The following is a 23,514-nucleotide window of genomic DNA, read 5'->3' as shown; positions in this document are numbered from 1 at the left end:
CGCACTCCCTCCTTTCCTCCACCCCTATTCACTTCGCTGCGCCAAGACGAGAAAGAAAAGGTCATCCGATTCATGATATTCGTGACCCCGGACCGGACCCTTGGGGGCGTCTCAGAAAGCCTGACCCTGCAGGGCGGGATGGAAGGCCAGATCCGGTCTCTGCACACCGTTCACGACCGGCGGCGCGCTCGAGTTTCTCTTGGCCTGGGCCGGCTGCGGGTTCCCCGCGATCGGCGCGGAGATGTTCCGGACGGGCTCCTGCTCGTGCGAGGAGTGGTCCTTGGTGTAGTACGATGGCAGTGTGTCGGAGCGGCCGAGGTGGAACGAGCGCCGGCCGTGCACCGACCTCGAGGGCGAGGGGCTGACGTAGACCTTCTGGGGGGCGACGGCGCCGTGGTCCCGGACCTGCCTCGCGGTGATGCCGAGGGATTTTTGGCGGAACATGTAGTTCTGTGTTTGACATTAGCCACTGCATTCGGTCCGTGGTGGGGCTTGCTGGTCATGACTTACGGCGAAGATGTTGGCCACACCGAGGATGCTGACGACGATACCCGAGGCGATGACTAGACGCCAGAAGGTCGCACCGAGGGAACCCTCGGAGGTGGCTTGTTTGTTCAGGTTGCCGAGGATAGAGACGCCGATGATGATCATGATTATGCCGAGGGTGACGAATCCGTGGCTTGGGGAGAGGAGCGGCCAGTTGTTGGCGGTGTAGCGCTTGAAGAGCGAGATTTCGGTGAGTATGAGGAGTACTGCTCACTCTCGTCAGCTGCTGGCCCTTGAGATGGAGGTCGGAATAGGAAGAGGTGAGGACTTACTGCTAACACAACCTGTGATTAGATGGCTGACTCCGTCGAAGAAGAAGAATTTGGAGACGATGAACGTCTTGACCAGCATGACGAAGCTGGCGGCGACGACGGCTAAAAGGGCGACTACGTTCATCACGCGGATGACGTTGAGGACGACGTAGCCTGGACCAGCCAGGGATCTCTTGAAGAAAGGCATAGCTGCGTGTTCTTGGATCGGTCTCGTAATTTGGAGATGGTCTGTTTGTAGCTTTCGAAGAGGGAAGAGAATTTGGACTGCACAGCAGTAGATTAAGACGATGTATCAGGGCAAGGATGTTTGAAGAAACGGAGTCGACACTTTCACGGAGGGAAAAGTAGTATTAGTAGAGATGGGTGACAAGAAGAGAACAATGACGAGTCCGCAGACAAGGCGCTGGCCGTTGAAGGACAATAGAAGAATGAACAGGTATGAATGAAGAGAAAAGAGAGTTGGAAGATGAATGGAAAAACGAAGAAATGGCTCTCAAAGACACGCTTGAACAATCGCGATTCACTGCCTTTCTATTCACAGCAACAAAGAACCCCACAGTACGTGAATCGGGAACCCAAACCATGGAGAGACTGGCCCAACCCCAGCGCCATATTGCATGGAAGCGCTGGGCTCAAGCCATCCTGCGACCATGAGGTATACCTGCGACATCTTAGAGATGCAGGTTGGTGAGGTCTCAATGAAAATCAGTGGCTGTCGTTGTCCCTTTCTTTTGGAGACGGAAGCGTTTCATGTCATTATGCTGGGCGGCTACGAGTACTCTACGCGTTGCCTTGAAACAGAGCGCGCTGTTCGAGTCATCGATGGTGAGGGTCAGTTTGGGCGACGAGGGTGCATCACATTCAGCACATGAGTATAAGCGTTTCTACTGGATGAGCTTAGTAGTATGGGTTAGAGCGATGGCTTCCCATGCAACAAAGGAGAGGTTTGACACTGGAGAACTCGAGAAAGATCGCCATCCGATAGCCTAATCCATTTCCGGCAAAGCGCAGCCCTAAGTCGAGAGATGCTCGTCCACTTGGAGGCACTCAGATCCACTACCCCTCGTACCTTAATTACATAGGTACATACTCGTGAGAATTAAAGCTATTCGAGTACCAGTTCATGCATGACGACCTACTTAAATCTAGCAATATATAGAGCTATCGTTGTTTCCGGCGCGATGGCCTTTCATCGCTGACGAGCCAAGAGCCAATCGCCGAACAAAGTAAAATGCCGAGCTATTTGGCCCAAAAAGCATACGGCCGGAAACAAGTTTCCAACGTCGTCTGAGTATAGTCATCATCCTATGCATTTGGACCAGACAAGTACGACACGTTCCACCACTGTCGCCGCAAGACCTGGAATCCCAGTACTCGCAGTTTTGGCAATAGCTCCTCATTCTCACACCTCAACGACGAGTTCCTCTGTCATACGAGCCATTTCATATGCCATTAAACCCTAGTCTAATCGTGACAATAAAACCGACCCTCGCGGTGGCACGAACCTTGTTGTCTTTTTTGATTTGTCATTGGCATTCTCAAATTCATATTCGGGCAAAGTCTTGTCCGGTGACTTGGATGACGACTTCAACGTTTTGTATGATAGCCATGGCTGAACAGCAAGAAGTGAATGAGAAGGAATGGAGGGATGGAGGGATGGAGGGATGGAGGAGGGAAGGAAAGAAGGAAAGAAGGAAGAAAATGACGGGCATTGATGCACCTTGCTATCGGACTTCTGTCGCTTGCTATACCCGTTAACTGGAAGGAATCATCTCGTCAAGAGAAATGTCTGCAATAAACGAAGAGGGATGTTCCAAGGCGTAGTTCCCTAGTCACCCTTAGTAGGACGTTCCCAGATACCACTCGGTCACGACGAGAAGGCGAGGCTCTACGTCATAGAAGTAGAATGTGGACACTCTGTTATACTGGACGGCTTGCCGAGGTTGTTGCTCGCATTTGATGCTTGCGCAGTCAGTTTCCTTGTGCAACTCGCCCTCGACATTTACCCCTGAAGGCATGTCGGGCGTAGACGGCGAAGACTAGTAGGTTGGGGGAATCTGCAAGGTCGTGCCCCGACCTGAGAGAAACAGATCGGGGTTTCCTTCGGACTCTGGACGTCGTTAATGTTTGTAGCAGATCTTGCGGCGGCTATTCATACTCTCTTCCTTGGGGGGCCTCTCCTGGCTTCTGGATCAGCTTCTGGACCTAGAGTTGGCGAGCCGGCATGGCTCAAGCCAATGGAGTCTGAAGGAATCGGTTGGGAAGGAAAGCCAAGTTTGTTCATGCTGATAATTGTCCGACGCGGAAACAGGCATGTCGGCAGATATTGCCGCCGAGTCACTAGCGTGAAACCCCTGCTCGAAGTGTCCCTAATGCTTCAACCTCGTCTTTGTCTTTGTCCCAAATATCGACTATTCTTGAATATGCGGTCAGAGAGGACTGCAAGAAGGACTCGAGGACCAAGAAAGGACTCAGAGCCCTGAAAGTCGTGCGACAGTGCGGACTCTACCATTCTACAAGCATTGCCAAGGCCCTTTCACAACAAGATCTCAATGCGGTATCACACGTGTTGCTCCGCTATCCTGCTTCGCAAAGCCTGCTTTTCTGATTATTGGTGCAGCGTTATTGCCTGCTTCCTTTTTTCGGATGCGGCCTTGTTGAGCGCCGGCAGTCAGATTTCAAAGTCCTTTCCACCCGCTTTTTTTTTCCTGCTTCCTTGTCCAATCCTTTCTTCACCGCTCTCTTCTTTGGAATGCTCCTTACGCTTATGGAGTGGCAGCCCGGCAATGACGATGTTATGGTGATGCTGCTCAGCCTATGACTTGCATTGTCTTCCACGATAGCCGTTGATGTAAGCAGAGTCCTCAAAACTTTGATCGACTTGGGTACAGGTGTCGAGGAAGTATTGCAGAATACGAAGTTGCCAATCTGACTTAGCGCACACGAAGGCCATTCTGTTGAAGGCTTGTCTAGTTAGACGTGACAATGTTGCTCCGGCCGAAGAACAATTTGCCTTTATTTCGTGTAACCTCGCTGCCGCCCAGTTGTTGGCGCCACGAAAGAGGGGCAGAGGTCCAAAGCCATAGGTGGTATTTATTTGGTTGAGCTTGGGAATGATGAACGATGGCTTTGGTATAGGTTGAGGATTGCCGCTGATAGTGTCGAACTGTTGCTCATGTACGACCCTCACTGTTCGATTGCAAATATCATCCTCCATCACACACAATGCCTTCAAACTGTGTTATGCGCTCCATCTGTTTGATCATTCGTTTATACTTCTGACGGGTAGTTGTCCTTTCCCCAATCGAAGAGACACTGCAGGCTATTATCGAGGTCGAGAACTGACCGGGCAACCCCTCGAACCTCAGTCGCCTGTAGTCTCGAGGATTATCGACATGCAGAGAAGAAATTGAAGCATTGACCTCTTGTGCACGGGTCCAGCAATGTCATCTCATATTCATTGCAAGCCCACCCTGTATCTACAGCAAAGAGCGGACTTTCTCTCTTCCTACCAGCCTCAAATCATGAGTTACGACACAGTTCAACATGTCAACGACTCTTATACATTCAGAGTCGCCCCTGACATATATCTCTCGGTGGAGTCTTACTTACCCTGCAATTACACTCCCAGTCACAAAATCTCGCCCAGCCCTCGACCTCGTCAAGCTGCGGTCATCTTTCTCCACGACTTTGGGGGCTCCTCGTACACATTCAAGCGTATTATAGAGGGTTGCCGATGTCACTGCATCACCGTGGATTTCCGAGGCTGTGGCGAATCATCCCGTGCTCATGTAAGCAGGTTGTATTCCGTGGAACGAATGGCCGAAGATGTTGAGAAGATTCTCCCGGCGCTGGAAAATGTCACAGATTTCATACGTACGTTATGGTTCCTGAGGCAACTCTTCCCCGTTCATGCTGTCTCATGAGTCGTCAGGCATGTCTAAAGAGTTCTCCGCCCCTAAGACATGTCTCGCGACGTAGAATACCTCCCGAAAGAGTAATGCTGACTCCGAGATCATCAAGTCGCAGGCCATGGTATGGGTGCGAAGATTGCCCAAATCGTTGCCAGTGGTGAGCCTAAAGGTCTGATAGGCCTGGCTCTTATCAACCCTGTCCCAGCATCACCCTGGATCTTGTCCAGCCCGAAGATGGAAAGGCTATATGGATCCTGCGAAGCCAAGACTGAAGCCCTTGACTTTGCGAATGGTGTCCTCAGTGCCCATCCGGGTTCACTCACGGTGTCCGACCTGGACAAAATCAGTGCCCACGCAATAAAACAAGATACTGCATTAACGATAGCCTGGCTGAGAGAAGGCTCTGAAGGAAAAGAGGGCGACTGGTCGGGGGCAGTCGACAAGATCAAAGTGCCCGCAATGGCAATTGCTGGAAAATCCGACAGATTGATAAGCGTACAAACCATCAAGGACGAGGTGTATGGCAAGATCTACGGGTGTATCATGGTGGAAGTTGAAGACGCTGGACATCTGTTGCCGCTAGAGAGACCGAAGAAGCTGCTCGAGGAGCTTCAGGCTTTTGTCGATGCATGTGTTGACGTACGCAAAAATGATGGTTTGAGGTCAGGGTCACTCCTCTACCAGGGCTTCTGTGTGGCAAGAGAGTCAAATTACAATAATTTCATGAGGACGCAAGGGTTAGAATCACGGTAGAAATATTCTCGTGAAGGGGGTTTTTCATGGAGATGTCGTTGACTTGCAGCTGCTAGAGTGCAAACACACTACGAAAAGAAACCATGTATTTTCCAGATATGGCGAGGATCAAGGAATCTTTTCAGAAGATCAGATCTTGGAAAGTGACTTGAATTTCGGATGACGTGGAGTTCTATTGCCAATGATAATGAGTTGCCAGTCAGACATCAGGAGAAAGGCAGGAACGCTGCTGGCTCTTTGTACAAATTGTCGACAGCCTTGAAGATGACATGGCTTTCAGATGTTAAGAGACTTACTGAGGAAGCTTGCGAGTGAGACAAGTCCACCTGAATATGCAGGACCGAAGCAATTTGAAAGCAAGGTATTAACGCTTCGTGATTTCCGTTGTACCGTAATATTGAGCGCTAGCGAGCTCAAATCCGAGATCTCCACCGGGGTTCGCGCCCAAACGCCAAAATAGATTACATAGAATACGTACCCGCAGCAACCAGGATTTGGGCCAAACGACACAATTTGGTACGCAGGCGCTGATGGGCTGACGATGAAGCCATAGAAAGCCAGCTTCTGCTCATTGTGAAATATGGCGTCTCTCCGCCCGCCTCTCTATAGACAGTTCTTGACACCGGCCCTGCACAGAAGATTTACAAGTGCTGCTCTCATCACTCTCGTGGTCTGCTACGCCGAGGCTGTACTGATCGCAGACAAGTCTTCAAGTAAGTTAGATCCATGAGTGAGAAGCCGCTTGACCATCTGATGTAGTGGCAGTATTCTGGTTCTGGTTCCCAATTGGCCCAGCAGGCATACGAACACTCCTCCTCTTCGTATCGGCACTCTCTATCTTCGTACTACGTGTGGCTCAACTGCATTTGGGTATGGCCGAGAAAATGTCTAGACAAGATTCGAGTACTGAAAATACATCAGGGTCTCGGACAACAGCATCACCCTTTGAGACCTTCACACGGTATCTGTTCCGCTTGAACACTGTCCAGACATTGGCATGGTACCTTTTCTCGGCATGGTGGTTCAGTGAGGTCTACATGTGGTCGGTACCAGAGTCGGCGAATCTAGGCTGGGTAGCTGCAGGAAAGTGAGCGAGGTTCTGCCCTGGTGGTGCTGCTGTGGCTAATGGATAGCAGACCATGGGAACGCAAACGACTCAATGAGCGACCAATATACCTCCGGAGCGTCTTTTTTATGCTTGCAGTCCTTCAATCTGGCTTGCACCTCTACTATAACTACGACAGCGTTGCCTTGCCAGTCATGCAGGCAAAGACAGACGCCAGTTCTGGACAACCTCCAAAGCAGGAGCATCCAGTTCTCCAGCTGAAGGTTCTGCTACCAAGCCTATCACGAGAGATAGGAACCCGCGCAACAGGCATGGCCATCTTGGGACCCGTAGTCTATGCTCTCTTCATTCGACGGGCGGCGTGGAGCTGCTCTCTGTACTTCGCTGCATTGCTGTGGGATGTGCCTGCCTCACAGCTATCGTACATACCACCGTACCACTACTCCCTTATCCTTCGCTCCTTGACGTCCGGCGCCCTCTTGATCACAACATGGGAGTTCTCAAATGCGATCTTCAGTGCCTATCTTACGTTGGAGCCAATGAAGCGAGAGCAGCCCTTGACAGGTGAATCCAAAGATCCCAACGCAAGCTTACTGAACGGGCTCAAGGCAAAACGGGAGGTCATCAGGGTGAGCAGCATAGCCACTTTCGAGTCTGTAAAGCGCTAATACTGCTTAGACCTTTGCGTTTTGCGAGCTTGCACTCATCAGCCAGCGCTTCGCAGCACGGCGCAAAGCTATCTTCGCAGATATAGACCGCCCAACCGGTTCAGCATGGACTCAGATCATGACTCTCTGCGTGGGCAACATTCTCGCCATCAGCAATCGCATCGCTGAATTCCAAAATCCAACCACCAAATCCGTAGCACCTCCGCAGCGAATTACCATCGAATCCCTGCCTTCAATCTCGTCGGCGCCCCTTAGGAAAGAAAACATCTTCAGCAACGCCCGAACTCCCGCGACTACACGCGAAAAGATCGAGTCAAGTTTCGGCACCATCGCCAAGTCGTACGGGCAATCACCACAGCCTGCGAAGCCTCTGAAATTTTTAGAAAGCCAACGCGCAGAAGGAGAGAAATATCTAGGTGTTGCACGTCAAAAACTCCTTACCCAAGGCCAACAGGAGAGCTTGAGCAGCAGCGGTCTGCTTGCTCAGTACAACGCCTACCTCATTCGCTTCTTGCGCACTCCGTTTGGCCGTCTCTTCCGACGGACATTCAAGCGTCGTGTCTCTACTGTGGTGCTGGGATCGCCGTTTGGCGAGCTTAATCCCATTATTGATTCTGTCAATGCGCTGACTGCTCTAGCTCTTGCAAGCTTGGCAGAGGATAACTATGGCAAGGTAGCCAAAGATGTCCCACTGCTAATTCAAGCATTTGTCAGTGTCATACAGTCTGTAGAGGGTTTTGTGAGAGATTTGCCTGTTCATTGGACTGATGTAGAGTTTTCCGAATCGGACAGAAGAGCAGAGGAAGTGGACTTGGTGGTTGGGACCTTGAAGGCAGGATTGAAGGAGATGGTGGATGCTTTTGGGAAGTATGCCGCCGAGCTTGGTTTGACGGAAAGGGATATGAAAGCAGCAAGGCGAGTCGCTGGGGTCGAGGGGGATGAGTGACGTTACGACGTCACGACGTCACGACGTTACTGGAGTAGATGATAGACGATTGATACCCAATAAAAAGCCATGCCTTTCATCCAGTCGAACGCCACTGCTTTCTAGAAATCAACAAATATTGGGGACAGCAAACAAAAATAAAAGACCAAAAGTTGTAGAAATCTATCAAACGGTGCTCAAGCAAAGGATAAAGCGGGAGCAACACTGGCGCCGCAATGCGACTTCGACCAGCCAAAGCTCGACCTTCCACGGCCTTCCATAACCGGATCCCTACCCGGAGGAGCCGCCAGAACGCATCGGCCCCCCTCCGCTCCGGCTTCGTGGAGACTGGAGATCGGAAGTTCCGACACAAGACTCTGGTCTAGACGTGCCGGTGATTGGCGGAATAGCGGACATGGTCCACTCGGGGCATTTTACGCTCCTGCGGACGGCCGTTTCGCAAGGGTTGGGAGGGAGCGACGCTCGGTTGGTTGGGCGAAGGTGGGGGATGGGGATGAGGAGGATGGGGATGAGGAGGGAGAGGGTGATGGAGAGGGTGATGGTTGACCGTGCCCGCAGGGTGCAGTGTGTGTTTTCTGAGCCGTCCGTCGGTCCTACGGTTCAAGCAGACGACATGATCACGAGCACCGGTTTTGCAATGCGTATTCTAGTTCATACTTCAGACCTTATCTAATCTCGGGCAATGTATGTAACAGGGTGTCATTTGGGTATACAGTGAAAAAAGGCTTTCACGGATATGGAAGAGAATAAAACGCCTCTCGTAAACCGTGGTGAGCATTAAGGAATATGGGGGGTATCAAGTCGACGGAGCCCATGGCGTGGTCGTTCAATGTCGCAGGAGCACCTTGCCTTTTGAGAATCGAAGATGAAGTTGAAAGCCGGACGGAAAGTAGATGACGAACAATACGCAAGTTCCACTGTAATGCGACGAGCCCTACGACCCTTGGCCTTACGAGGACGCATCAACAGCCCTATCAGACCACTGATTCGAGCCCTACCCGAAGCTCCAGACGCGCCTGCGTCAACGTCAACCGTACTCTGTGATGAGTCGAATTGATGGAGAGGCGAAGTGTCCGTCGAAACCACCGAAGCCAATACATTGAGTGCAGAGGGACGAGCTCTACATCTCCTGAGGCATCTCATCGATCCGCTCACTGCGCATCTGGCCTCCTTGCATGCCCATCCCACGCGCAGGAGCTGCTCCCATGGTCCCCATGTTTGGCATCGGGCCCATGTTGCCCATTTGTTGCATGCCGATGTTCGGGTCTATGTTGCTCATGTCGAGCGGTTCATATTTTGGCTGGACCATATTCTGGCCCATGCCGCCTTGGCCCATCTCACCCTGTCCCATGCCATCTTGTCCCATGTTTACTTGCCCCATATTGGCTTGACCCATCGGTCCTTGTCCCATGTTTGCTTGGCCCATGTTCTGACCCATATCCTGGCCCATGTTTCCTTGGCCCATATTTCCTGGGCCCATGTTGGTCGGGCCCATACCCATATTTGCGACAGGAGCTCCCTGCGACTGCGGTGCATTGTTGTCCTGGGGGGTAGGGGGGGGCTCATCCCTCATGCAAGCCGTCTCCAGCATATTCGTCCATTTTCCACTTGTGCCAGCATGACTATGCTTCAGATGCTGGCGGAAATGGTCGGCACGAAAGAATTTCTTGGATTGGTTGCATTCGCCGAACTTATGTACACCGTTGAGATGCGCACCACGTGCTTCCCAGTCAGGTGCTGGCTCATTGGGAAACTGTTGCCCACAGTAGCCGCAAGTATCGAATGGAGTGAGAGAGGTGGGTGGGGGTGGAGGCTGAGACGGGGAAGAACTGTTGTCGGCTGGTGGTATATTAGTGGAAGGGTAGAATGCGCTATCGAAACTGTTGTTGAGGGTGGCACAAGACCAGGAGTGTTTCCGGAGGTGAAGAGAATTCTGGTGACGCTCGGCTTCGTTTTTATTCTTGAACCGATTGGGGCAGTACATGCATGAGTACTGCTTTTCAGATTCGTGTACCCTGAAGTGAGGGCAATGATCAGCCACCTGCAGGGGGTTTCGGGGGGGGGGGTCGCGACAGCTTACCTCAATTCTTCCAGTGTGTCGAACTTTTTCGGCTTCTTAGGACAGCATCCACATATGAAAGACGGCGGCTGCATGTTGGGCGGCGCGTTGTTCTTTCGTTGATTTTGAGGATTCTGTGGTTTCTGGTCGACAGGTGGAGTCGGATGAGTTTCGAGAGGAGCTTGTGAATACTGTTGCTGGGGCCGAGTGTCGCGAGTGTTTCGAGGAGCTTGATTCATTGGAAGCGAGGTAACGTAGGGTGAATCTTGACCGCTGTGTTGTTGGTAGAGGAGCTGTTGCTGTTGCTGTTGCTGTTGCTGATCGGAGGAAGGTGAAATGCCAGGTGAGTGTTGGTCGAGGGTTGTGATACTGCTCGCGACCGATAATCCTGCAGAGGACGCGTATGAGTTGTTGCGAGGACCCGTTGACGATTGTGATGAGAAGGAACCTTGATTTTGTGCAAATTGCCGTCCTAGCGGAGACACCCGATGGCTGGGATGTTGTGGTGTTGAGGTGTTGCGCTGATGAAGGTCCGTGTTATTTCCCCCCACGGCAGCGAATGAAGCATTAGCCTCATGCGCAGGGTCCGGAGGCGGGGACTGAGAAGGCTTGCGCTTCATGCCTGGACGTGAACGCGACGTATGGAGTGATGGATTTGAATGTTTGTAGTAGTATGATAGAGAGTCAGGATTGCTACTAATAAGTGGTGGACGGTCTTCAAGGCGGAGTTTGCGAACTGAATCTTCCATGGGAAAAGTAGGATCTGCCGAGTCTGGTTCGAAAAAATTAGGCTGGTCATAGCTTTCGCGTTTTAACGGGCTAGGACGTTCGCTAACGGTACTAGCGGTATAATTCATAGAGTTTCCTGCTGACTCATCGTAACTTGAGAGCAGCGAGCCACTCGTTGAACGGCGAGACTTTTGCTGTCGCAGTACATTGGTCGAAGAAGGAAATCGCTGTGGGTAGTATGGCTGCTGATCAGAGTCGTGCGCCGACGATGGCGGGCTTCGCCAGTCCATGGAGCTATGTGCGCTGGTGGTGGACAGATTCAGACCTGGAGAGACCGGTCTTGATCGAGGACTATCGCCGTATCCACTCGAAGGTTCTTTCTTGATCGGAGGATCCGAGTATGCACTGTTCGAGTATGAAGAGTGTGGAAAGGACAAAGATCGAAGCTGATTTGGATGCCTTCCACTTTGTTGTTGTTGTTGTTGTTGATGGAATGAAAGATTCGAAGTTGGTGAACTTTCGATACTGCCCAGTGATGCGTTACGAGGCGGTGTCTTCGGCTTGCCAATCTTGGATAGCAATTTGTTGTCATACGCTTGGGATGAGTTTTCAAAGTTCTTTTGTTGTAGTTGTCTTTCCCCATGCAATCTGAGATCGTGTACCTATTAGCTAATGCGAATCCGGGCACAAGACGCTGAAGGCCAGGTAAACTGAGGGCAGTGCAAGCCGTGGACGAGTGAAAGTACACCCTCCAGTGACGGGCCGCTTGCCTTTCGTGATGGCACGATGGCTTGCAAAGAAAACCGAAAATGAACATGTATATACTGACTGCTGGCTCATGGCACTGGGTCTCGGTCCCGAGAGACTATAGTATCCTTCATCCTGATGTCTTGCAAAATCGAATCCCCTGCTCGTTTCTGCCGGCGACCTGACGGTTGAAGTCGAGCTTTCTCGTCGCCTAAATTCTGGCGGGTCCAATGGCCTATCTTCCTCCATATTTTTACCCCAACTCTTCGGAAAATTCGAGATTGGCCTGAGAGACTCTCTCGCCTTTCCAAAATTCCCCCCCTTAGGATCGTTTCCCCAAGCCCATCCTGGATCACTGCCAGCAGTGATATCGGTATTTCTCGGAGGAGGAAGTGGAGGTGGAGCAAGGTCGAATCTCGCATTAGGTATTGCCAGTGGGACAGGGGCTCGTGAAAACGGCATCGCTCCAGACCGACTGGTTGACCGCCTCCGTCCATGGTGGGCATTATGATCATGTACTCGAATTGAAGGAGGCGACGTAACACGCGTAAAATCCATAAAGGGCGTTAATTGCCACGCTGAAAGAACAATGCTATCGTAAACGGTCGTAAGGCGCTTCAGGTCTATGGGCGATTAAGTGTGGCTCCGATATTGGTGGCAATGGCAAGCGTCGAGTGGAATGGGTACAAGTGAATGGCACAAAAAAAAAGGTTTATCCAACCAGATCGCGCGGCAACACCGACCAAGTGCAAACTATGCAGGATAAAAACTTCAAGGACAACTGACGGCCAGTGAGAATGGCAGAAGACGTAGGAGATGGAGGTTGGGAGGACTCTGGCATAAGTTGCCTTCCTTGACCTCTTGTTCCAGCAAATGCTAGCACATGTTGTTTGGTAAAGCTCTGTGCCAGAGCCGAAACCTTGGGCAAGGAAGCGGGGTGGGACATCGGTCAAATAATAAGTTTTTTGGGTCTTTCGGGGTATGTCAGCCGTAGGGCTACCTAGAGTACCTTTCAGCTTGACTTCCTGCCCTAAGGTAGAGGGCTCGGAGGGGTCGCTTGCTTTTGTTCTTAGACCAAGAACTTTTTCCCACCTTGAGGATCGGGGTGTGCGCGACTTAGCGGTACCCTATGACCCCTAAATCCTCAAGCTTTGGATGTACCTAAAAAGCTCTTCAGCAAGGGGAATCCTGGTCAAACGCTATCACGGAAAGGGTCCAGGTAAAGATGAGAATGTGGGTAACGGATCGTCTCTGGGCGGAAGCCGCCTTGCGCAGCCCTACAAGGTGGCAGCTAAAGGATTGCTGCATGCTACCAAAACTTCATAATGCATACCACATGCAGAAGAGGGGACCGTTGTCAGTAATGTCTGAATCATAGATCTGCATTTCTGGGGCCTAGGTAGCATTCGGTATTAGAACTCTGCCTTAGATAAAAGAGGGACTCTTTGCCTCGTGTGATCTACATAATACAGAGCACGGACATGACAATATACGGTGAAGCATGAAGGATCTGGTGAAGCTGTGTGTGAGAAAAAGACGACTGGTGCTATTATCGCGGTACCATTCCTACGCTAGAAGAGAACAAGTGCGCTTGTATGCACGAATGGCACGGTCAGAAGCCAGGGGGGGTTGAGAGGGAAGCCTTGCTTCTTCCAGAAAAAGCGCTGACATCAGCCTATATCTTCTCCTGCAATCTGCATAGATGATATCTCGGTCAGCCTCTCGTAACATTGCCCTACCTTAGCGATGCCCCGAAGACTACCCGGAGGCACAGTCGTTCTAGGGTCTTAAGATCAGAGTTCTTCGAGCGGAGGGTGGGTCCTTGGTAGTATCCCGCACATATGCATAAGCATGCCCTAGCGGTTTTTCTTCAAAAGGCCTCGATCCTTAGGCTAGAGCGTAGGGAGCTGCAGTATTATCCTTTCGTACTCAATTGCTCTACGTTATCCAACCCCTCAATGAACATCAGGGATCGGTGAAGGATAGTCATAAAGACCCCGGTCGCCTACCAACGTTGCACAGTTTGGAAACCAGGTTTCGAAGTATGCCGACGATGGAAGGTGACGACATTGGAAATCTCGTTCCCTTTGATTGCATTTCGAACAAAGCCAAGCACAAAGGGAGACAACGACACGAGCGAAATAAGTGAAGTATTGGGAGTTGTGAGAGATGTAGTGTGTTTGGGAGGTTTTCGGTCCATTGACTGTTTGTAGAAGGTGACTAGTGCGGTAGAGGAGCCCCGAAGGATCCTTTGGGACGAGTCGACGTTTCTTCTAGATAGGAACAATACGAGAAACCCCCCAGGAAGCGATGAGAGCTGCCAGTCACGAACCTTGCGACATCTATACAAACCAAGACTTTAAAGTGACTACCGAAAAGCAGATACGATGTCTCTGTGGCAGGCGTAACACGATTCTTGGTCTTTTTTTCACTCTGTCCTGTCAACGATGCATGATGTGGTGTAACCCACCAGGATCCACTAGGATCATGATGTGCTGGTTCATGCGAGCCAAATGACGGGGAAGGAAGTAATGATGCAGGATGTTGAGGTCCATTGACCAATCAATCCGACCGATCTACAAGTCGAGAAGCCTGCCGAAGTCGTCACCGGGGGAGTGGAAGGGCCCTGATTATTGTGCCTTGCCATTCAAGACATGGGATATTATCGTGTTATTGTCCCGGACTACTCGTAAAGTGAGACTGCGAGCGGAGATGAAAATCCCAAAAGATTTGTGCGAACCAACATTCGATTAAAAATAATTGAATGGTTGGCGGTAATCCCGCATTGCCACCAGCCCTACTGGTGGTATCAGACGGCAAGGCTCAATTCACCAATTGGACCTCCCTCTAGACGCGGGAATCACGGTGAGACACGTTGGCCACGTTTCATGCCCCCCGTAAGGCGCTGCCCTGGCCTTACTTGGTCTGAATCATTGGTGCTCAAAACCCCTCAAATGCTTGACAGCACCTGACAACCAGCAAATGCCACATGGGACTACCGGTAAATATTATGATTGTGTATACGTACAGGAGCGGGGTCAAAAGGATCAAGTAGTGACAAGTGAATGAAGCCCGCCACCGTAGGTAGAGTGGTGGGAGATGCATGAGGTGAAGATAGCTGAAAGAAATGCTAGTGGCAACCTTGGGCAGAAGGGCAGAAGAGAGATAATGCGTTAAAATGAAAAGTAGTCTTATTGGAGTAACTGGGGGTACCTTAGGTATGAAATGTTGACGATCCCTGAGCCAGGTGGCCAAGAAGCATGAATCAAGCCTTTACTCTCCGTAGTATTCTCAAAATTGAAAATTTCCCATGCACCAACAATCGACTACAGTACTCTAAAAGTGAACCCAACATCTCTCATTCGCCTTCTCACCCAAAGCCTGCATTATTATCTATGTCCTTGGACCGGATCCCGGGAGACGCACATCTCTACATAGGGGGGTGAATATATACTCTGCACAATGTACAAGAGGCGACCCGAATCCCGAGCTAACGCCCCGACAACAGAATATTCTCCTTACGGCGCAAAGAGGCCTTGAACAAGGCCAACATCACACATGTCCTATCAGTGCTGAGGTTGCCTCTCGATGATCATCTCTTCGTGAATTTCAACCACCATGTCGTCGAGGTCGACGACGTGGAAGACGAGAACATCATTGAGCATTTCCCCACCAGCAATGCCTTCATCCAGCAAGGCCTCGACGCCGGAGGAGGTGTACTGGTTCATTGGTAGGTCAGATAGCTCCTCCGCATCGTGATATCTCGCGAGCGACGCAAGAGCCGAAAGAATATTTTTCATCTCGTACTGTATAACCATTACGCCACATACGTGCGTTGGCCTTTCCGGCCATTCCGATGTCTCTCTTTCCACAAACGCTGCCGACTCCGAAGTCCATGTCCATGGTCTCAAAAAGGTCCTGTCGCCGTCCTCCGATCATCTACGGGGAGCCCCACATGTAGCGCTTTACCGAGGCACGTATGGACGATGTGTGAATGGGTCAAAGGACTGTTGGAAATCGGCGATGAAGATGCCCAGCGCCACCGCTTGACAATGTTTTTGGGGAGTATCTCTACTACCATTATTTGCATTGGGTGGAAAGAGGAATTCGATGCTGTCTTGCGTTTTCATACGTTCTGCGGAGCGTCGCTCTCCCATTGAAAATGCAGTAGTCACACATTCAGATGCTTGAGCATTTTTATGTTATCATGCCTTTCCATCCGGCATGAGCTGTTCTAACTTTACGTTCTCTACGCTTCTTTCTCACTGGTTCTGCTTCTCCCACCTTCCCCTGTCTTCCCGAAGCGAGTGTACCAATCCACTATGATCATCACTGACATGTTCCACCCGCAGCGCAATGGGCAAATCCCGCTCGACAGCCCTTCTAATCGCGTATTTGCTCTCGCAGAACCCCCAACTTAATCCTCAATCCGCCCTTGACCTCATACGGCAATCCCGAGACTTCGCAGAACCAAATTCCGGCTTCATGGAACAGCTCTCTCTCTACCACAACATGGGATGTCCTGCCACCCAAGAAGCGCTCGACAACCACCCTCTTTACCAGCGCTGGCTGTACCAGAGGACTGTGGAAGCAAGTGTGGCCGCTGGCGTTGCACCTGAAGTCAGCGAGCTCCGTTTTGGTGATGAGGGAAACGCAATGCCGATGAATTTGGCCGCTGAAGAAGGCCCTGCCAACCTAAAATCGAGTGGATATCCTTCAGAGCCAACAACATCGTATCGCTGCAGGCGCTGCCGTACTCCGCTCGCCACATCCGTCTATCTTGTCCCCCATAACCCCAAACGACCGGCTACCTCTCAACCGTGCGCCCATCTTCATCTCACTCCCCTCTCATGGATGCGGCCGGAGCTCGAGCAAGGGAAGCTGGAAGGGAGACTGGAGTGTCCGAATCAGAAATGCGGACAGAGTGTGGGGAGGTATGCGTGGCAGGGGATGAAGTGTAGTTGTGGGGAGTGGGTGGTGCCGGGGATGACGCTGGGGAGAGGGAGGATCGATGAGGTTAGGGAGAGGCCTAGGGCTGGAATAGGAGGAGGGAAGATTTAGGTGATTGTCATGGTCCAGTTGTTGTAGATAGTTTGACTGGATGTGCGTTGACTAGAGTTCGTTAGGTAAAGTGGTAGATGAATGTTTTGAAATCCATGGTCTTTTTCTCAGACTCAACATCGAACGTTCGCGGCGCCCTTCTGCATAGTCCTCCAATAATTCGGCGAACAACCTCATTGCCCAAGTCGCTAAAAGATGGTTCCCAGGCAGAATTACCAAGCGTATTTACTCGAATTCCAGTGCAAGGCAAGACAATTCTGTCTCGCCAGAGGTTGACCGCTTCTGAAACGCCGAGTATCCGAACGGGGTTTCATTAGAGGCCATTGGCTTCATGTACAATGGTTCAGCACAGCTAGATACGGCTGCACTGAGCAAGTGCTCAACGTGTACATGCTCCAGCGGGACTTCGGAAAACCGCTTCTGAGTAGACTAGTGCTTACGGGAGTATCGGTCCATGTGAGGTGATCTCGATCAATGTGGGCATGACCAGGATTCTCCGTATGGAAACCAGGTCTCGCACTGGCCAAGTGGCCGGATAATTGACGGGTGACCATGCAAGTAGGGCAGCATTTGAGCCTCTGGCGTTCCAATGACGCTTCGGCGGCGTCCAGAGCCTCGGAAAAGGGGGGGGGGGAAAAAGGAGGTACGAGTGACGTAAAGCCTCAGTGTCTGGCTAGTTGCCGTGGTGGAAGCCAAGCACGGCACAAGAGAAAGCTGGAGCGGTAGTTCGTGGCCTTGCGCCCACTCGAGCTGTCCGAGAATCACCGAAAGGGTCCAGATGCGGACGGTATGAAGCTGATCCGGCTATGCTCGCAATATCGATAATTGGACCCACTCTGCCAAACTCGAAAAGAGCCGCCAATCATTCTCGTCGCTGTCAGGCTCAATGCCTTGTGCTGAGACGAGCTTAAGTCTCAAGTGGATCAGTGAGCCTCAAAAGTTATCGTGCATGTACCCCTGAACTAAGTTGGGGCCAAACGCTGAGGAGGCCGTTGCGGCGCCTCAATAGTACCTCACGGCAGCGGAGTAAGGCCGCCACTTGGTACCCTGGATGTAGGTTGCATCGTTGGCTGTTGATGAAGAAGAGCGTGTTCCACGATTCTAAAAATTCTGTGGGGTCGGTGCTGCACGATGACGATAATGACCACAACAGACTCACCGCTATTCGTAGCGTCTCATAAACCGAGGGACAGGCTGCCGCCGCGGTCGTCGAAAGAGAAGATGTATACAAAAGGAGGCAACCCAAATTCGCAATCCGATTGGTCGGCGGGTGGCGAAATATCCGAATTTTTCGCCCACCGTCTTCTTAGCCGCATGATATATGGGCCGATGAAATGTTAGTCATTAGTACAGAGATGTTCAACGAGCTGCAATATAACTCCAGCAGAGCCGTTCGAAGCACGAAATAAAGTTGTCCTGGACCTGGTTTAGCTGGTGAGCAGGGCCGTGGCTGGCTATTGAGTAATTCGAATCACGTCAATAATTGACTCATGTCAGTTGGCTGCTATTGGTTGCGATTGGGCCCTTGGCTCTTATCAACGCATTGAGATATCATTCGCTTTAGCAAACTCAGACTAATGGAACGGGAAGAGGCAGTTCTCCTGGGCTCTTGACCGCTTCACTACACCGGCTGGTACGACAATCTCCTTTAGACTCCTTGATAGCTTCCAGAGTGGGCCAGACGCGCTGCAACAGAACAACGCCTCGTCGTGCACAGACTTGGCCCTGGCCTGTACTCTCCAAGCTGAGACGAGGCTTCACTGTCGGCCACTCATTTCAAGCAGTGCTGCACACCGCCCTAGAACATCTTTGTCACCACCACCCAGTGATCAGAGTTCATCTATCGGACTGGAGAAGTGAGTCATCTCGTGTAAGCTGTACGCAGCGTCGGATCCCTAGTCTCTGGGCGTCATCTGCAGGGGTTCCCGGACCTAAGCTTTGATCCGCCCAGTAAATCTGAATCACGCGCCGTTCTCGTCGGGTCTTTATCCGGATGAAGGAATCGGACCGTGAAGGGGCGGTTCTCACCAGGTCTTGAAGTACGACGACTAACAAATCCAAAATATCTTCGTCACTCTCAACTGAGAAGTGTACGTAATGATGCATCACAGTTGTGATCGATCAGCGGGATATTGGGGAAGGATTGTGTATGAGAGTGTCATCCGAGATTGCCAGCGGGAACAGACGGAAACAAAGTAGGACTTTTAAGACGCTCTCGGTTTCTCTTGGCAAGCTCTGCGTTTCGAATACGATCAAGCCTCTTCTGATAGAATACCCTGCATCATGTCAGATTACTAGCGTGACAAAATTACCAACCTCGGCCTAGAGGCAGCAAGTAATCATACTTCTGAAGAGTATAGATTCGAGGGATGTCATCCGCAGTTGACGATGGCTCTTTATTCGTAATTGCTTTGATCTTGAGTTGGGGTCAGCAGTGACTACTTCTAAATATACGCCGATCTACCTTGGCATCTTTCTCTTTCTCTGCCTTCTCATCATCAACATCATCTTTGCTCTCATCGTCCTTTCCCTTCTCTTTGTCCTTGTCCTTGTCTTCTCCTTTCTTAACTTTGCTCTTCTTCCTTTTCATCTTGTCCTCGTATTCTTTTTTGATAAGCTCAATCTCACGATCCATTTCCTCCTTCTTTCTCTTAGCAGCTAATTCTGCTTCATCAATAACAGGAGTACAAAAGCCACGGTCTTTCAGGTGTCCTGGGCAGATATAGAAGTAGTCCTACTCGCTTGTCAGTTGACCAGAAAAGAAGATGAACTAGTCATACCTTGTTGTCTGGAGTGATTAGGACGCTCGTGGTTGGCTTGTAACAGATGTCGCACGGCTTAGCTGATGCCTCTGCAACTCTTCGAAGATGCCAAACATTGACGAGAGCCATTGTGACCTTGTCAGCCTGCGCGCGGCAGAAGGGAATGGCTCCGCTTGACAAGAGGTTGAATCAAACGGCGGGAGCACTTCGGAGGATTCGAGAGCCGGAGCTCTAGCCATTTAAAAAATTTTTTTTTTTTTTTTTTTTTTTTTTTTTTTTTTTTTTATCTAAATCAAGCCATGAGCCCTAAGCTGGCAACTACTGAGAGCTGATATTGAGGAAATACCTTGGGGAGCGACTTGCAAGAGAAGCCGAGTCCTCAGTAGCTACAGAGGCAGTCGCCCAGAAAAACGCGTAATTTGAGGCAAGAAATTGCCGAGGTCCTCTGCATTGTACCGTAAAACATCACATATGTACACCCCAGAGCTCCCTTCGTGTCGGCTTTACTCAGTAACCCTCAAACTCCTCCCATCATCCGTCCCATTTCTTAACCTTCCAGGCTCTAGCCCCTCAATGCTAGCCTTTACACTCTCTGCTCTTCTCCGCGCATCAACCCAAATCATAAATTCCGAATACGTTGAAGGCATAACACGGATATTTCTCTCTACCAAGAACGTGTAGTTGAATTGGCCCGTCGGCTTCGTTTCTCCGTGCTCCACATTCCTTACCTTGCTGTCTATGCGAATTTGCACTCTTGTATATCTCTCTCCGGGACCCTCTGCCGTATCTTCAACGCCATCGCCTGCAATATTTGTCGTCACAAGCGGCGGATCTGTATATGCTACGATCGCCGTCAAGTAGAGCACGCTACCAACCGGCACTGGGTTCTCAAAAGTGCTGGGATCTAAGCTGACAAAAGTCGGCCGCGAATGAGAACATGCAGCCGCACAGCAGAAAGCGAGCTCGAAAGTCTGTTTGAGCAGGAAACCTCCGAAGATCATGAAATTGTGCCGGTTACGGTATTGAGGCTGCATGATCTGCGATGATTGCTGGCGGGTTTTGTCCATGTAGATTACGTTCTCGGGTTTTCGGGTTGAGATGTTGGGGTCTATGTAGACGAATTAGGGTGGGCGTGAAAGTCATGGTGGTGATAAAACTTGCCATGATATTCTAGCTGCTTGAGCCACATCGCATGAATTAACTCACTCTCTTCCTCGTTGGGCGCCTGTTTACGCAAAGTCCTCTTGGCGAGGGCTTTCTTTCCAGTCGAATTCTTCTGGCCCAACTCAAATAGCCGCTTCTCTTCTTCTGTCTCTAGTTTAATAGGACTTATTGCAACCGGCTTCTTAGTAGACGGATCTAATGACACCATAGTGAAGGCACACGTCATCAGGACATCTTCTTTATGGACTTTAGCACCTTTTTCTGGGGCTTTGGCCACTTGTAGAGATATTTCCATGCTACTCCTCCCTGTTGCATAGGTGACCTGACCGGACAGTTCAAGATCGCATAGCTCCTTCAAGGGATGATTAATCGTGATTCTATCAACAGCAGCTGTGACGGTTGTGACGGATTCTCCTGTGTGCTTGTATGCAATGACTCCAGAGAGGGCATCGAGATCCATGAAGATTGTTCCGAGTCTTGTATTGTCTTAGCATGAGAACCGTTTCCAACGCCCATTGAAGCACACCTGATATGGCCGTTCGAATTGAGGTAATTGTCTAGTAGCCATGGATCTTGGGCTAGTGGTATAACCTAGCCTGAATCAGTCAGCCAGTCAAAATTCCAGGTTTGATATATTGCACGTACGACTCGATGGAAGCTATCTGACATCTTCTTGGGCGTGAGATCGCGGTCTGGTGGAGTCGCGGGTGTGCTTGACGGCTTGGTCGGATCAAACCCCTCCTTTCTCTGCTTTTCCAAAGCTTCGATCCATGGCGTTCTTACACGCATGTTGGTCAAGTCCTTATATACCCCGTCGGTGCTGCAAGCCGGAGTGGCATGGAAGCGGCGGAGTGCTAGAGAGCGTAGAGGACCGAGAACCGTGGCGCTGCGCAACGCTCGCAGAGAGTGAATGGGCGGCATCATGCCTTATCAGAAAGTAAGTCCGTGTCGATTCCAGCGTTGCGTACTGGTGGAGTACCGGCGAAGCCGAGCGGAAAACTCCCCTCAGAACCACCAGAGTTCTCGGCAAAGGCCACCAAAATCGGATGAATTTACGAATAGGGGGTTGACCTCCGGCCTATTTCGTGTATATAGACCAGAGTATGCCCGCCTGCATGCTTTTCTTTTTTGTCTTCATGGTCGCCTCGGTCTGTCACTGACATTCGGAATAGATAAGCTATTCCAAAATGAGCTTAGTCTGCAGGGCACTGTTTTGCCCACCAATGAGGAGGTTCTACCTATGGACCTGAATCATAGAAAAACGAGGCCGAAACAATCATCTCGAAACCCATCGATTTGGAAAATGTACCACTCGTTCATAGCTTTGGCTTCTGCAGGTATGTGATCTTTGCGTCCCCCTCCTTTCGGCACTATTCACACGTCTTACGAGCTCTGTTAAATCGAGGACTGATCACTAAGTAGAAGGCTTTGTCGACATCGAGATTCTTGTGCTTAAGTCTCCCTGGGAAGCCATAAGAAAGGTGACAAAGACATCCTGAACACCCAGGCCTATTGGGTACTACACAATGGTAAGTGGGGTAGGCTTTGATGATTAATTGAGTTTGATAACATCCAGCTGTTCCTTCCTTACCTTGGCAATCATCTAATCATCTAATCGACTTTGTTGTTTGATAATTCCTTACCGCTTTTAAACATGCGGAAGTACATCTTTTTGATACATTTCAGATCAAACACACGTGGGAAACGCTTTGGAATACGAGTTGATGGTCAGCGACAGCCCTCAGCTGCAAGCGAGCGAATGGGTCCTTACTATCGGATTGTATTCTGTCCTTCTGTTCGTGGAAGGTCAGCCCATGGAGGGTTGCCATGAATGTAAGCGTGGCTGTGTCTCGCCTCTCGTAGGTCAACGTCTCCATCATTTGTCCCCACAAGAATCGTAGTGAAGAGAGCAAGATGTTGCCAATACAATTTCAAGGCTTCTGGTATTAGGGGAGCATAGCTCTGTTGGAACTTTGTGGGGCATTTCGTTTACTCTAGAAGAAAGTGGGAAAATATGCACGCCAGATGAGGGGAAGAAGATTCGCATGAATTTTCAATGCAGGCTAACATTATCTCGCGGAAATCTTCGGTGGGAGGGGTGATCGCATCTATGATCCTCTGCTGCGGATTAAGGGCCATTCAAAGTTGCTGAATACTTCCAGCGACTTTCAGCGCAACGCTGATAATGTCGACACCACCTGAGCGAATTCGAGCGATGTAGTAGTAAGTCGATTCACACATCGCGTGCTATCGATCTTTAACCCCCAACATCTACCTCATTAGTCTAAGGCTCACTCTTTGGCTCGGTTGTTTGAAAAAGAAAAAGGAACAGAATACATTGCTGGGCTACGTTCAGTCTAACCGGTAGCAAGTTGGTAATGGGCCTGGAAAGGCAGCTTAATGGCCCAAACTGCTCTATTAATAATCCAAAAAGGATATTTCCGAACGCCCGCGTTCTGCATGATACAAGTAGGTAGCTGGCTGAGCCTGCTCGGAATAGAAGCGCCACTTTATCACTTTTCGCATTGGGTCCTCTCTTTCGCGGTCAACAATGTACTCCAACTTGTGGAAGTGCATACCTTTCAGTCCTCCCAGGTTTGATTCTAGCTATGAGACTTTCGCCGTTCGACCTCACTCGTTGCAGAGTCGGACAAATTAACGCTAAAGATGAGTCGCCGGCTACCATCAAGATGCCTGAAGTCTGTCCTGTTGTAGACAAATCTCCGAGATAATGGAGAGCGAGCAAACAAGAACGACTCATACTTATTGCACTAATCATTATCTCACTCATGGCGGCGATAGATTCCACAATCCTGGTCCCCGTACT

General features: G+C 50.5%; 8 protein-coding genes across 8 annotated transcripts; 3 read left to right on the top strand and 5 right to left on the bottom strand.

Annotated features, from left to right (window-relative positions):
• Nucleotides 1–111: 111 nt before the first annotated feature.
• HO133_010599 (uncharacterized protein) lies at nucleotides 112–1,005 on the bottom strand (the record flags this gene model as incomplete). Its single annotated transcript, XM_037301451.1, has 3 exons — nucleotides 112–450; nucleotides 511–752; nucleotides 819–1,005. The coding sequence occupies 3 exons, from the start codon at nucleotides 1,003–1,005 to the stop codon at nucleotides 112–114; spliced, it is 768 nt and encodes a 255-aa protein (XP_037153085.1).
• A 3,631-nt stretch (nucleotides 1,006–4,636) lies between these two features.
• HO133_010598 (uncharacterized protein) lies at nucleotides 4,637–5,485 on the top strand (the record flags this gene model as incomplete). The annotated part of the gene is made up of 2 exons (XM_037301450.1): nucleotides 4,637–4,694; nucleotides 4,842–5,485. The coding sequence occupies 2 exons, from the start codon at nucleotides 4,637–4,639 to the stop codon at nucleotides 5,483–5,485; spliced, it is 702 nt and encodes a 233-aa protein (XP_037153084.1).
• Nucleotides 5,486–6,065: 580 nt separating this feature from the next.
• Nucleotides 6,066–8,165, top strand: HO133_010597 (uncharacterized protein; the record flags this gene model as incomplete). The annotated part of the gene is made up of 5 exons (XM_037301449.1): nucleotides 6,066–6,198; nucleotides 6,251–6,355; nucleotides 6,407–6,572; nucleotides 6,622–7,180; nucleotides 7,230–8,165. 5 exons carry the CDS (start codon nucleotides 6,066–6,068, stop codon nucleotides 8,163–8,165), a joined length of 1,899 nt encoding a protein of 632 aa, XP_037153083.1.
• Nucleotides 8,166–9,285: 1,120 nt separating this feature from the next.
• Nucleotides 9,286–12,162, bottom strand: HO133_010596 (uncharacterized protein; the record flags this gene model as incomplete). The annotated part of the gene is made up of 3 exons (XM_037301448.1): nucleotides 9,286–10,180; nucleotides 10,246–11,601; nucleotides 11,783–12,162. The coding sequence occupies 3 exons, from the start codon at nucleotides 12,160–12,162 to the stop codon at nucleotides 9,286–9,288; spliced, it is 2,631 nt and encodes an 876-aa protein (XP_037153082.1).
• A 3,104-nt stretch (nucleotides 12,163–15,266) lies between these two features.
• HO133_010595 (uncharacterized protein) lies at nucleotides 15,267–15,603 on the bottom strand (the record flags this gene model as incomplete). The annotated part of the gene is made up of 2 exons (XM_037301447.1): nucleotides 15,267–15,506; nucleotides 15,577–15,603. The coding sequence occupies 2 exons, from the start codon at nucleotides 15,601–15,603 to the stop codon at nucleotides 15,267–15,269; spliced, it is 267 nt and encodes an 88-aa protein (XP_037153081.1).
• Nucleotides 15,604–16,056: 453 nt separating this feature from the next.
• HO133_010594 (uncharacterized protein) lies at nucleotides 16,057–16,761 on the top strand (the record flags this gene model as incomplete). Its single annotated transcript, XM_037301446.1, has 1 exon — nucleotides 16,057–16,761. The coding sequence occupies one exon, from the start codon at nucleotides 16,057–16,059 to the stop codon at nucleotides 16,759–16,761; it is 705 nt and encodes a 234-aa protein (XP_037153080.1).
• Nucleotides 16,762–18,919: 2,158 nt separating this feature from the next.
• Nucleotides 18,920–19,652, bottom strand: HO133_010593 (uncharacterized protein; the record flags this gene model as incomplete). Its single annotated transcript, XM_037301445.1, has 4 exons — nucleotides 18,920–19,037; nucleotides 19,107–19,177; nucleotides 19,226–19,495; nucleotides 19,542–19,652. The coding sequence occupies 4 exons, from the start codon at nucleotides 19,650–19,652 to the stop codon at nucleotides 18,920–18,922; spliced, it is 570 nt and encodes a 189-aa protein (XP_037153079.1).
• Nucleotides 19,653–20,026: 374 nt separating this feature from the next.
• Nucleotides 20,027–21,476, bottom strand: HO133_010592 (uncharacterized protein; the record flags this gene model as incomplete). The annotated part of the gene is made up of 4 exons (XM_037301444.1): nucleotides 20,027–20,631; nucleotides 20,685–21,163; nucleotides 21,214–21,278; nucleotides 21,333–21,476. 4 exons carry the CDS (start codon nucleotides 21,474–21,476, stop codon nucleotides 20,027–20,029), a joined length of 1,293 nt encoding a protein of 430 aa, XP_037153078.1.
• Between the last annotated feature and the right edge of the window lie 2,038 nt (nucleotides 21,477–23,514).

This window comes from Letharia lupina (assembly GCF_014066315.1).
Source record: "Letharia lupina isolate WasteWater1 chromosome Unknown contig_9, whole genome shotgun sequence".
NCBI classification, from domain to species: Eukaryota; Fungi; Ascomycota; class Lecanoromycetes; order Lecanorales; family Parmeliaceae; genus Letharia; species Letharia lupina.
This window is presented reverse-complemented; position numbering and strand designations above follow the sequence as displayed.